General features: G+C 34.1%; 1 protein-coding gene across 4 annotated transcripts in view; it reads right to left on the bottom strand.

Moving 5' to 3' along the window:
* LOC143152023 (uncharacterized) overlaps positions 1–15,431 on the bottom strand; it is a 486,890-nt gene that overhangs the window by 130,668 nt on the left and 340,791 nt on the right. For all 4 annotated transcript variants that reach the window (XM_076321661.1, XM_076321663.1, XM_076321665.1 and 1 more), the window contains one exon: positions 1,459–1,608. In XM_076321661.1, coding sequence (XP_076177776.1) covers positions 1,459–1,608 — 150 coding nt within the window. The remainder of the gene's footprint in view (positions 1–1,458; positions 1,609–15,431) is intronic.

Genomic DNA, 15,431 nt, shown 5'->3' with positions numbered 1-15,431 from the left:
CGACTCCTAACCACCGAACTTTCCTTAATTTCTCGAATGTCTGTCGGAATTTCCATAAGGTCATCTTTCTCGGGTAACGCTATAGTTTTAGGTCAGATATTTTATATTCACCCTGTAACCAATCCCGTGGAAGACGTATCATTTAAGTAGACACACATTGAAACCGATATTTTAAATGTAATATTTTTTAAAGCTAGAGACAGTCTTGTTTTGAATAATTTTATACTGAATTCCAAAATCGAAAGTTCTGTTTCGACAATTGAACTCAATTCAAACTTAACTCAGACCTGGCAGTTCTAAATAATAACAATTCTTAAAGTGCCTGCTTGTTTAATCTACGTTAAATTTTGAAATTTTGTATTACACTTATATTACAAATTAATATAGCTAACCATGCAGTACATTAAAAAAGAATTTAATCCTTAATTTGTAACGAAACACTAAATCGTTCATTTGATTATACACTGTGGTAACGATATTAATAACTCAAATGCTATAAAGAGATTTAATATCGGTTCAATTTGTCAAAACTGCTCAAGTTCCGTTAAACTGTAAACTAAAACCAAAGTATGATATTTTTGCAAAAACTAAAAACTTTATATCAAAACTTGTACTAAATAAAATTGCTTCTTGAGATTCATAAGCTGACGTTAGACTGTATCGCTTATATCGTTTATATACTTTCCTTAACAGCACGCTCATGAATGTTTACGTTGCCATAAACATTTAATGACCTACTAATTTCCGAATAACTTTTCGCCCATTATCTTCCGTGAAAGCTTTGTCGTTTTCAGAATAATATTTAATGAAGTTACTAAGATATTATCTTGCAACAAAGTTCCTAATCTTTTTAAGACTACAAAACTCACACTATACTCATCAATCGATAAAATATAAGTATTCGTTAAATACAGTTTTTAATTTCAGCTTACTCGAAAGAGGATTAACGTATCGTTCAAATTATAAAATAAAAATTTCTCAGTATAATAATAAACAGGTTAATTTCTACTCGTGAAAATTCACATAAGTATAATTACTTATAAAATGTCGATTGTGCGGAATATATATAAAACATTTAAATATTAATTAATTGTTTTAAAAATTGTAATAAAGTAAATTACGGATTGATTAATAATCAAGATTTATAGTCTATTACTGGGACTAGGATTTGCACGAGTACTGTACTCGTTATACATTTATGACAGAATTAGTTTAACAGATAGTTTGATATTGCTGGTTATTCTTTCCCAGTAATGAGAAGGAGGAAATCACAGATACATGAAAAGATGTTACGAAGAAACATTCCTCTCCTTCCTAGTATGTTTTTAACAAGATACTTTAATGATATACTCTTTTGTACTAACCACGAGGATGTAACATGCAGCAGAGTATACTTTGCCTTGTGTGAGTAATATTGAACTTTTATAAAATTCGACGATGGTTATAAAATTTACTCACTTTCTTCCTTTACACCGTGTGGCTGTGGACATTGATGAGATTCGTGTTCCGTTCTGCCGAATGTTGCAATAAGAATGGCAACCCTCTGATCAGGATGACAGACAAGACTGATGACGTCATTTTCGCAAGCAACCTTACTCCTGAACTCATCTGGAAGAAGAAAGTTTTTAATAAATTCGCCGCTCCACTCCTATTTTTTATCATCGCGTAAAACGTAATTACATCTTTGAATTTCAACTTTAACGGCGTCGTTCCATTACTGCCATACTTTGTCAAAAGAATACGCTCGGATGTGATCACGAATTCTATACGATTTCCATTTTAGAAGATCCCATCCACATTCGCTCGTATCCTCATTTGTGGAAACGTTCTTCAAAAAATTACGGAGTAATTTAAAAAAAAAAAGGAGAAAAAAAAGAATATCAGAAATTACATTAATATTTGAAAATCCACTTTATTGTATAAATGGGCACAACTCGTGTTTCAAACCATTAAGTATTTTTTATTCACCAGCATAACGTATTTCACCTCGTTGTAGATCTTTTTTAGTGACAATTTGTAGTTAAAAATACAACGAAGTCGAAAAGGTTCTAACGATGAATAACAAATACTTAATGTCAAGAAATATGAATTATGTTCGTACACGAGCATTCAGTAGCTGAATTTGTATAAATGTTTGCTTATTAACAGTTTCATAAGTTGAAATATTAAAACCCTAAGATTTGTAAACATGTAAATAAAATTACCATTGGTAGAAATCATATAGAATAACAAGTACATTACTGACAAAATAAGACGTAAGAAGAAACAGTTTTTCATTCTCAATTATCTCTTAGGGCAATATTTCGGGACTAGAGAGAAAACTCAAGAAGTTTTTTAATACAGATTATCTACCGAGCAAACCACAACAAATGTCATTCCTTTCAACAGAAATATTCAACTTTGCTGAAGTTTCTAATCTGTTCCTTAAGTCGGTTAAAAAATGGAAACATTCAACGTTTTGAACTATCAGTGCTTCGCTCTTCGAATACAAATTTTTTTTAGAGTATTAAAATATAAAAACTTTACGTACAAGAGTTTAATACAGAGTTCTGCAGGATGTCAAATTTTTTAAATCTCGTTACAATATTTCCATAATAATGCTTTTAAAATACGAAGTTTCAAAATAATATCCAAAAAATTACCAGATCCTCTTAAGAAGAAAAGTAATTTCTCTGAAAATTTGAAAGAAGTTCCAGAACCACGTATTATCATCAACTTAAAATTCTTTTTAACCGGATTTAGCTTCATACGATGCGTAGTTCTATTAGGAGAAGAAACTCCATTTGATCATTTATTTTGAATCGACATTAGAAAATATTATACTGCACCCTGTCAACAGGTAGACTCATGGATAATAATATTATTACTTCGCAGAAAGTCGATAAATTGAAATAAAATGTTAAGTAACCCATACATGGAAAGTGTTACGTTATAAAAAAATTGTCAAATATTTTCATTTTAACGTTTTACTCGAGTTTCCCCCCTTAAATGATCTCGACCTCGTTTACGGTAATCGAATCATAAGCCGAAGTGGACGTCGAATTTTTCGCGAAACGACATACATCTTCTTTTCACGTAGAATTCGTAGAATTTCTCGAAGTGAGGCAAAAAAACGCACGATCTCGAAATTGTGTCGTGCATCGTGGTAATTTTCGTCGTAATGCCTGCACACGATGCGTCCAGTGAAATCGTACAAAGTCTCCGGGACAAACAGGGACGTTTTTTGTCGAGACGTCTTCGTCCCGGTAAAACCTACATCGTCTCGTTACAGCCCACGGTGTGTCCGTGAGTTTCAACGAACCTAACCGAATCGGGCGTCCCTTCCAGCTGCCGATAATGCGTTTTTGTGCTCGCGATCATCGTGTCCTCGCATCGCGATTCTTGCCGGAGCCACCGTTGCGACATTCCACGGATTTTCACCTGTTCTTGCGCGAGGTCGACGCACGAGTTACACATTCGACTAAATTCCAACAAGAATTACCGGTTGTAGACCCTATCGGAAACCGTGCACGATGTCGTTGCGCTACTTGGTGAAATTGATCGCTCACGCTGACCGTAAAAATATTACATACAAGAGTGTGTAACGAACAAAAGGAAAACTTTCGTCGTGGAATGTACTCGGTAATAAACTCCGAAAAATTACACGTTCGGCGTAGTCGGTGAAGGTATTAAAAATTTTTATGTTTTTAATCTGCGAAAGGTGCACGCAGTGTATGGTACTACGTAAAATTAATTTCAACGACGGAAAATATCAAATAAAAATACATATATGGGACAGATATTGTTGAACGGTTAATATGGATAAAATTCTGAAAAGTGTAAGTATCTGATAAGTGGATCAGTTTGATGTATAAGTAACTCTCTCTTTTTCTATTCTTATGTATAAGTAAGTTTCTCGATTAAAGATCACTTTGATATAATTCTAATCAATGGTACGCAATTATTGGAGCAACGATGCCGAAATTTACTTCGGAATGGTACAATTATAATGTGGACAATGCTCCAAATTATTGAAGAATGTCAAGCATCGTGTAATAAGGAAGATAATTTGTGTGTATAGTCTCGAGGAATTGGAGCCGCAATTCGGTATGGATTTCGATAAACTGTGTAATTGAATCATAAATAAGATTATTATCTCAACCACTCAAAATGCAAAACGTTTTCCTGCATACAGAGTTTGACAAAACTCTGCGTTCTGCATACTGATCATTAGTTACGTATTCCGTGTACTGCTACTAGTTACTGTACAGAAATCGTCGTAAAGGTTCATAAATTTTAAATATAAATTAAATGTACGTTGAACTAATAAAATTGCAGGTCCTTTTAGAGTAAATAATTCATGTTACACTATTGCATTGAAAAGTTTCACATATTTGACCACCCTGCTAAACAACACAGTATGATATTTTACAATCTATAAACTAAAATAGCTGGTAAAAAATGGATTCTTTGTAACAGCTATCGTTGAGATATACAAATTCGATGAAAATTGTCTAATGCGTCATTTAGAATTATGATAAAGAATCTTTTTAATTTATTCGTCAAGATGCTTGCTATCAAAGTTATAACAAGTGAAGAGCAGGTCTCGTCTTAATGGCTATAGAAGTTGCTGGTTAGTGCAAAGCAACAATCAAATATATACAGACACATCTAAATTGTCCATATAAGCATCATTGTTTAAATTTTTACTTAAACCTTTCAACCCTGATTTTAAGTCCCCTTCGATAAATAAAAAAAAACGGAAAGATCTCAAATTAATACTTTGTTACCGAGTACGACGTTTAATAAACATTTTGAAACTACTTTTGTTATCATCGACAAATAAAGAAATAAATTTCTAAACGCGAAAGCTACAAAGAATTATATTTCTTTAACATAGGAAATTATTTTTAATTTACCATTAAAGCGACGATGGAAACTACTTGTTCTTGGAAGTCGCTAAATCCAACATTTCATTGAAAAATAATATAAATCGTTAATTTTTCAATTTCTTTAAGAGATACGTTTCATTTTAAGAGATTCAGTTTTCATTGACCTTACTCCAGTCCTTTTATACGCGGGATAATGAGGGGTATCAGCCCGATGCATAAAAGATACACAGTTGCACTAAGGATCTGCTTGCGTTGTTGCGCTTCAAGGAAGATCATATTTATTAAGCTGTTCAACCATTTCCTCGACCAATACTGCCTTTGCTTGGAAAAGATCTCGTTTCTCGTTATCAGAGACATACTGCATATTTCCGTTTCTTTGAAACAAAGAAGGAATTTACACGAGTCAGTGTAATGTTATTAACGATCTCGATAAAATTACCAATTCAAAATAATCCCAAAGATCAACCTTGACTTATGAAATTAAGAACACATAGGTTTATCCGTTAATTAACTCTTACCGAGGAAAATTGACCGATAATGTTCCAGTAGTTGATGTTACAATTTGTATAACATTTATATAGATTTCTGCAAAGAAACAAACGAAATTATTTCGACCATATTCGCATTCTTACAATCCCAATGAGTCTCTTCTTTATTTTCGAGACACTGAGATTTGAAAACGAATAGAGGGGAAACAATTTCTTCAGCTACGGGGGAATGAGTTGCAGTTAATAACGTTGTTAGATCTCGTCAGCTCGAATGAATTTATTCGTTCGCAGTGCCGGCGAAACGCTATTGCAACTCGATACGTAGAGACGTTGTTTGCCGCGGTCAGTTGCCTCGTGGGGGACCATGGTCTCTGGACTGACAGTGGACTTTCAACTTTCAACGCGCAAGTCTCTCTTACGCGAAACAAACCACCTCAGCCGGTACACTTTGAAAGTCACCAAGTGCACTTATACCTGAGACAAAGTGTTATGTCCTGCTTTATCGAGTCAACGATTTACGGGTAGCTCTTCCTCGTGGACTTTCGAACTTCTTCCGCGGCCACGGCAACGTCCAGTCGGGGTTTAAAGAAAAATTACGAGCTTGAAACCGCGTACAGAGGGAAACGACCTATATAGTCTCTTCAAGGGATTGCTCAGCGATGGTGAGAAGCAACGGGGCGATCGAACACGAGTGTTTACATACGAAGTTTAAACGAGTTTTCAGTTTTTACCCGCCTGGGGATTTAATGACAAACAGCTCGCGAAGAAGAGAAAAATTCGATTCTTGCGAACAGGTGTAATTCACAATTGTCCTTGTTCGTTTTCCACTTCGTTGGTTTTATTTTTTGTTGTCACGATGTTCCTTGTGTAAGATGAGAATCTTCGCGATGCTATGAAGAGGCACCGGATGTTTTCAATCCGTTGAGTGGAAACGATGAATTTCGTCCGTGCGAGTTCTCTGTGGCAAACTCGACTTTGACAGATCGCGTTCGTCGTCGTTCTATCAGACGACGAATATACTTTTGGCGATTAATAAGTGAATATTAGAAAAAGGTAAAATGTTGCTAACACAGTTTGTAATTTTTATCGTATAATTATCGGAGGAAGTTATAATTTGAATTGTAATAGAAGCATTTAGATAGGAAGTGAGGAAACAATCAAGGAACTTTGATTAAGTGATAATTAATATTTAATTAATTAGAATTAATTAAATGTATTTCATCTGTAAACTAAATGTCACTTGTATCCTATTGGTATCAGGATTCAAAATTTTCGAACGAAATTAAGAGGTGATATTAATAGTAATTTGTATATCCTTGCTCGGAATTTCTCATCCTGTAACTGTAACTTAAGTATCTGAAGGGGACACAATTCTGTATGAAAATATTAAGAAAATATAATTTTGACGTTAACTTCGAGTGAAATAGGATTGTATACTTCAACAATGACAACCGCTACAATTCCACAGAGAGAATAGAAATGTATTTCCGACAGAAAATAAAATGGTGATTAAAACTCGCATCGCTGACTCAACAAAGCAATAAATCGTTCGTCGGAAAAAAAAGAATTTTTCGCAAACAATAAAAAAAAAATTACAATCGAAAAAAATGGGTTTGCATAGCAAACAATACATGAGCGTAGATCGCTGAAAAATTTTGACAATGAGTATTTTCTCTCTTCCACTGCCGAGTTTATACAACTTCCGTAAAAACGTGCATCCGAAAATCGATGGAAACTGTTTCTTCGAAATTCTTTCGTCAATTTTCTCGACCTTGATTTTAATTTTCCGTCATTTCTCGAATGTCTGAAAATTTCTATAAGATCATCTCTTCAAGTAACACTCTATAGATTTGGACCAGATATTTTTTATCTACCCCGTAACCAATCCTATGGGAGAATATTTCACACGTAATTTGAGTCTTCTTTAATCAATTTTGGCAATGTTAAATTTTCTCTTTTTCATCGACAAGATTGCAAAAATGCGGCTTCGAAAATAGATGGAAACTGCCGTTTCGAAATTCGAGAGCTTCCAGGACCTTTGCAATGTTAAAGCGAGCCGTCGAGCATGTAACAACGAGGCTCATCAAAGCCAGGAGTGTCAATGGCTCGTGAAATTCCGCAGGAAGGCGGAACCGCCATCGGGAACTTCCTTATTGAGCACTGCTTCGAGCGAGACGCTCAGTCTGGAGCTTTAATTGGCAAGAAGGTCTCGAAAAAAGACGCAGTGGAATGGGTATAAGAGGTAATTCTCTCGACGCCAAGCACGCTCGACCACTCGAAGCGACAATGGACCAAGCTCGGAGCTTTTCCAGCAGACGGCTGCCTCTTCGATTGACCCACTTTCGATGGAATCTTGAGTTTTCGTGGACGTTCAAGCATGAACTTCTATGACTCAGATTCCCTTGTCGATGTACAAGAGAAGACAAGACGGAAGTACGATAGGCACAGTGAGTATCTCTGTTCGCTGTTTTCGTACAGGACGTTCTCGAATCGTAATACTCGACAGAAATACGTAATCCTTTCGTGACTTATATTGTACGTATATTGGTAGATATTGCGAATTAACAGAGCAGAATACGTTGAAAAAAGTGAATCGAGTATGCAACGAATAAGGTTTCATTTGATTTTCTCATTATTAGACAATGTAGAAAGAGAGTTTATGTGACTTTTTCTATGCTAAATGTAATTTTCTTCAAGATATATTTAAAACGTTTTAAACCACATTTGCAAATAACAAATATACAGGGTGTTATATTTAAATTGATACAATGGTATATCTCGTAGGTAAGTAATTTAAAAAAAAGGTCATTTATTATGACCTTTCCGTATCGAAAAATTACATTGCATTGTTATTGATGTAACGACGTGTTAATGTAATAAATGTAAAAAATGTTTAGGCAAAAATTACATACTTTTGCGTACAATAGAATTCCAAAAATAAAGTATATAGTTTTAAGATAAGAAAAAACAAGTTGATCTCGAAATAACCTAGAACACACCCACGACGAGAAAAGAACTAATGTCTTTTAAATCCCCTTTTAAAAGTATGAAAGAAGTTTTCATTTTTCTTTTTCTTCGTTAGTTATTCACGAGAAATTTCATTGTACCGACTTAAATAGGATATCTGTATATCAAAGAAATTAAGAAACTGAAATAGATAACCATTCTTATCCAGGGACCTATTTTTTTCAATAAACCTATTTTTTTTTAATCGGATCTGGAGACAAAAACGTAAAGTTTAAATATCGTCGAAATTACAATTTTGCTAACAGACATACGCGCGTGTAGCCGTACGTACAAGTTAACTCCAGCACGACCATTAAGTGATTAATGGAAACGAATAGGAAGAACTTGGGATTTTGGGCTTAGAAGGAGGAGCGGTTAATCCCCCGGTACCGTAGCAAAGAACGCAAGGGGATGCTCGAAGAGCGTGATAATTCAATCGTACTACGTCAACGAGACGATTACATATTACACGTGTCACGTTATGTGTCAAAGCCAGCCGACACCTCGTCGGCCGCAAAGCCATTCGACGACACACGTGCCACTTATTGAGCCGTCGCGTGATAAGCTATACGTGCTTCATCCGACTAATTCATTTTTCTCTTTAATCGAGCGTTCCAGCACTTGAACTTGACCCTCGATATACCGTTTGTAATCTCAATCCTCGTATAATACTCGTCAAAATGAGTACCTCACAGTTAAATACTTATTTCTAGTTAGCTATTTAATTCTTACAAATAATATGCCCTAATCATATGCGTATTCAAACTTTAATATACAAAAAGATGATAAGTTGTTAATATTACGGAAATCAGTCTTGAATAAAAAATCTGACCAGCACTTTTCACAACATTCGTATCAAATTGGAATTCATTTTATTAGATTTTGTTTTTACAATTACATTCTTTGCAATATTTATATACGCCTCCGGTTTCAATTATTTTATAATTGTTAGTAAAATCGAGAAAATAAATAAAACCATTTACACGATGGTACTGTTGTATGAATATAGTAGAGTTGACTATTCTTATTATTATTTTATTTTCTTCAATTGTAGAAACTGACATTTCCAAGGTGAAGAATATATTAATGGATTAAAGTAATTGAAGGTAATTAATATCATCTTTTTTGCATTACTATTACTATTTGTTTCGCAGCTGTTGTTTGGCTTACTTCATTTTGACTTCAATTTACACATAACGACCAAATTCTCAAAATTATTTCGTTTCAAGATCTTGTAATTGTATTTGTATATATTTTATTTATTCAACAGAATTATTCCTGAATTTGTATCACTGCAAATTATTTCATATAATTCTAACCTATTAACGTAATTAGCTTAATTTTTTCATTGACTTTCCGTAAATTTTCATCTCAAGCACTCCCGACTCAATTTGGTCAAATAAGGTGCGGCCCTAATAGACAGCAATTAACGAAGATCCTGTCGGTGGGTGGAATTTAAGCATCGAATTTGCAGGATATTGAATTCTGGTTCAGGTAAAAACTTCTCACATTCATTTACTTTTAAGATGTAATTAACAGCAGCTAAAATCAAGTCGAACCTCGCCAGCGAGTGAAAGAGAACTGCTCGTTAAATAAATGGTCTGAGAGATCCATTAGACAAATGTAATCGATTTCGGGATCGCAATAAATCCTTGTACGAAAGAAGGAAATCGTTCTATGAACGTTCCATTATGTTCCTCCCCTTATGGTCTAATTTATCGTTAAAAAGAAAGACTTGGACTGTACCGAATTATTTTGCGAACAATGAAAGTTCAAAAAATCGTTGAAAAGAAGAAAATCAATGAAACCGACTTAACAGAATTATGTGTAATTCTCGCAATTCGTTACGAATACATGATACAATATTGATGGAGAAGCCGGGAGTGTTCCAATCAATCCTGCGGGGGTGTTCCAATCCCTGGCGCGAAACAGAGTATTTTATATTGGAGCTGACGTTCGCCGTTTTAATGGACTTTCTGTCTAACTTGTTGCCGTTGGAAAAAAGCGTGACCGTATAGAAAAAAAGAAAGCACGACACTGTGTACACGTGTAGAATATGATGCTGGAAATATTAAAGTTAGAAAGCTGCCGGTATTGACCCCGTAAAATCAATAATGACTAGCTGCCAACGGCGAACGAAATAGGTAGCATATAGTATACCAAGACTGAAAAGAATTCGTTTTAATCGTTGCGTATAAAATCTTCTAGTGTGTTGTGAAAATTTGAACAATTACAAGGATATTTGCACACATTGCTAAATAAATGTTGTTTTATTGTACCTTTAAAGTAACTAAATAAATTTGATTTCCTTATACCCTTAAAGTAACTAAATCAATTTGATTTTATTGTACACTTAAAGTAACTACAGAGATTGTTTCTCGTTTTCTGAATTCGATATGTTCCAGAGGGATTAACTGAAAGAAGAATATTAGAAATGAATATTTGAGAAATTGGGAACACCTTTGAAAACAATTTTCTCGAAACTTGAATTTTTCTTTCTCCTTATATTTTCTAAATGTTTAAACGAAAGGATCATACAAGTATCGTGTATTTCCATTCGAAGAAAGTTAATATTAAATGCATCTTATTAACGTTACAAATGTTCGTACTTTTACCAAACGCTCGATGCTTTCTGCAGTGTCAGTTACTGAATGTTCGTTCCGCTAGTTAGGAAGTTCTTTCTAAGTTTCCTCATACCACTCGCCATGTTTAATCGCAAGGACAAGAGTTTTGAGCACTGTCTTGGGTATCTTCTCCTTCCATAGAAAATTTTAATCTTTGCGAAATTACAATTTTATATGAGCTCAGGCGGCAAACTTCAGAAGCACGAGGACAAGATTTTAACCGAAGAAGAAGCATTCTTTCGCCAATTTGGCGGGGAATCCACTTGTTAATAAGACTGTGGGAACATTTATCCAATGTTAAAACGTTGAATGTACACGATTGTAGACGAGAATACGTAAGTTGATTTATGAAAAAAAAAAATCAGCTGTATAAGGAAGAAGGGAGGACAGCTCGTGACATGTGGTTAAATTTAACCCTTCAAAAGTATCTTAAATCTGATTATCAATCCGGAGACTTTACAAATGTATTCTAAAATAATTGATTGGAAAGTATACATATGAAGTTAATAATAATAATTAATCTAGACTGTGCTACTATTCTATATCTAGCACTATGTACCCTCTCGCTCTCTATATGCTCTCACTTTTACTATATGTTTTCTCGGTCACTCTCTACTCTCCACATTATGAAGTGATCGAGGTTAAAAATAATATTAGTATAAAGTACATAACTTATCCGTGTTACAAATTTATTTCTCTTTAATAAATTGTATTATTTGTGTCAAGAAAAATAATTGTCTTTGATTTTATTTTACTATACGAATTCTATAATTATCCAAAGAATGACATTTCTCTAAACAAGTACACACATAAAAATATGGTTACTGTATAATGTAATGATAGTTAAATTACAGTCTTTGTTTCTTAATTTTGTGATTGAAACGTACCACACGATTTTTGCTTCTGCAATACACCTTTTATGAATATCGTCTAGTATTTAAAATTAATTGGATTTTCAGAGCTACAGATCCTCACCATACTCGTTAGTTACCACCACTTTTTGCTCCTCTAACTCTCGTCTCTTCGTACAAAACTGCAGTGAATTGAATTTGTTCTGATTATGGCTGATTTTCTAATTCTTAAACATATTACAATCGTGACTTTATCTTCTATACAAATTGACAATGTACATTCCCAATATGTACTTAGAAAGACAGATTTTTTAAACACCTTTTTCCATTTGTGCCCAAAACACGTGAACGTAGACTCGTGAAATTATACTGTCTACCTTATCGTTTTAACTTCTACATTTTTTCTCATTTTCTATAACATTCAGTTTATCTTATTTAAAAATCGTTCTATCCAAATTAAAATCCAATTCTCCAAATCAAATAAATCACAGAATTACAAATAAAGGCATTACTTTTCTAATAATGAGTTTCTCGATTAATATTTAATACAAAATCGAAGATTTCGTTAAAAATATCCACCCTCAAAATGGTCGATGTCGTTTCACTTTATTTTTTACCTACAGGTAAACAATCGTTAAAAGTCTTTAATAATGTTAATCACCAGTATCGTTGGATCGAGCGACAGGACACATTGAAAGATTCGTTTCAAAAAGGGGATATATTAAATGGTCGTTAACAAGTTTTCCATTCAATTCACAGCTCTCGGATACCTACTTGTTTTACATGCTTTTTCGGATATTTGCGCAGCAAACGAGTTACACGATTCACGTGTAATTAAACATCGCGGCCCTTGAATCCCGCACACAGAGTTTTTTTTCCCTAACGACACTCATTGATTAATCTAATCGTCGTATAATTAACCTTAATGAGAATCGTTCAGCATCCAGCTGGCTCGGTGGACGAAACACTTCTATTCGACGTCGTTTATTTAATTAAACGGCGATTCAGGGTGTTGAGCACGGTGACATTAATCTGGCAAAAGCAATTTACACGTTTAGGGCACGTAACGCGGATTTTCGTTCGTGTATACAGCTGCTTGATTAATCGAGGGTCAGTCAGTCCACCATATTGTGTATCTTCGATTCCGATTCGCTGCGATTAAGCACGCGATTGTCCTCGTTTCTTTTCATTCGTCGACCATGGTCCCAATTTTCTTCAGAATAAATTAATTAAATTATAGGAAGAAAAGATATTGATGATGATAAAAAGAAAACTGCATTGAGCTAATCCTGCTCGAATTCAAAGGGACAATCCGATGTCAATCGTTCCTTTTTTTTTGTAGGTGAATCCGTAGAGGTGATCCAAAGATCGACTTCGCTTTTTCAAACGGAACAATGTTTTTTACTCAACTTCTAACAGAACTCCACGTAGAAACTAATGACATTGGATTACTTAACACAGGTCTAATTCCTTGAAACTGAGCAGGATAGATGTAATGCATCTTTTTCTCTCGCTAAAAGTAGGGAAGTTGTTCAGACGGTTTCTCTCTCATGGCCCTACTTTGTACGTACATGCAAGCATGTTCATTTTTCAGAATTAATAATATAACGTCGAAAATAATTAATCGTGAAGCTTACGAAGTTATTTAATGTATATCGACGATGACAACGAATTAATATTCCAATTGGTTTTAATTTTTAAGTACACCGAATAGATGTGACTACGACCTACTTCAGTATTCTTTGAAAGACGGTCAACACTTGATATGACGAGAAAATATTGAACCAGACTAAATTCAGTAGTGGAGAAACTAGGTCAGTATTTGACAAACCTCGAATTCTTCAAAGATCTAGTTCGTGTCATCTACATCCTGCAACCTATATTTTATTAATTTTTCTCGATATAATCTGAAATGATTTGGCGATAAATATACCAAATAAATTAGTATATATATTGGCATATTATATGGCTAATAACGAATTACGTTTCTTACACGAAAGAGAGCTCGAAGTGAACTCTCTCGTTGCCACAGTGAATGATTTAAATGTGTTTTCTTAGCAGCGTTCAATTAACGCAAGTGACATAGTTATACATCCTTTCAAACGATTTAATCGTCTTGGCACCGGGATGTCACTGGCAGAAATTCACATCCTAGCTAGTTTACATAACGCAGCATTAACCTTTAGAATTGTACTTACAAAACTATTAACTCCGTGAGATGGATATGTTTGTCTTTGAATATCAACAGCAAGCTCGAACCTTGCGAACTCTCAGAAAGTGTAATTGGAATACAGTAGTATGTGAGAAGGCATACTTCTTTTTTAAGTAACTATGTTAACGAAATATAACTCGATTAATGTAGAACGGAATAAATGTTAACAAATTTCTAATAATATATTTATCATCTAATTACTCGAATTGTTACTTAATTTTTCGTCAATTTCTCAAAATGATTGCCGAGACTAGTACCGAGTATATATAAAATTTATTACGTACGAAATAAACAGTGACTTTCTAGTCACTGCAGTTCTATATTGTCGTAAATTAACTACGAAAATGCAACGTACTAGCCAAAGCATTAATAATTGTTGATTGATTTCAGGCGCGAACAATTATTCCCTGTTTGTCATTCACATTATGTACTCGTCGATATTCAAATTAAACGAGAGTTGCGTAGAACGCAAAAGCATTAATTTATACGCGCGGTAATTTATGTTAATTCGAATGAAGCCACGTTTACAAGGATTTACATCGAGTCAAATGATCAAGAACACTATTCTCCGAAAAGTTGCAATTTTTCTTTGAAAATTTTATACTTTTGTTAATATAATATTTAACCTACTTAAATTACTGATTCGATTAATAGTTAATACTAGCGTTAAACGAACGGAAATACGAAGACAGTTGTTGATTAATTGGAACTTCATTGATCAATGGGTATAAGTTTACAAAAACTACATCTCCGATAAACTGTAGTTATTCATTTGTCGAGTGTTTAATTTAATCACCATTCAGAAGAATAGAAGACAATTTTTGCTGATCTTGATGAAATAGCATGACTCGTCTAAATAGCCTCCTAATTGTTGTCTAATTTGATTTAAAACTAAATAACTGCAAATATATTGTTCATGATATAGATGCATTTATCGTATTGTATGCAAAATAGTTTGACATTTTCACGAACTTTCCTATTATTAAATTTTGCGTCATACAAGACTGTGTACATGTAATTCTTTCCACTTAGTATTGTTTTTGCAGAGTGATCGTTCATATTTCTTCCTTTTTCAACATATTGCCCTACCCAATTTTCTAATTTCGAGTGTCCACATTTTTTAAATATTTTGACAAAAGAAAGAGTTCCTCGAAATACAATTAGCTTCAAGCCCCGATAAATCTATTATAAATTCACAACGAGGTATCTCCATATTACGGAAAGAGATAGCACGTGTCTACAGGTGTATTTGTGCGAAGGTACAAAGTTTATCGCGGCACAATAACTCAACGATATACGGAAACAAACCTCTGAACAACCTTGAGTGGCCAGCTGAACTTCCATCGGTCATAGCTATAGAAGATGAAAGAATAAAACTC

This window comes from Ptiloglossa arizonensis, chromosome 10 (genome assembly GCF_051014685.1).
Source record: "Ptiloglossa arizonensis isolate GNS036 chromosome 10, iyPtiAriz1_principal, whole genome shotgun sequence".
Classification (NCBI taxonomy): domain Eukaryota; kingdom Metazoa; phylum Arthropoda; class Insecta; order Hymenoptera; family Colletidae; genus Ptiloglossa; species Ptiloglossa arizonensis.
This window is presented reverse-complemented; position numbering and strand designations above follow the sequence as displayed.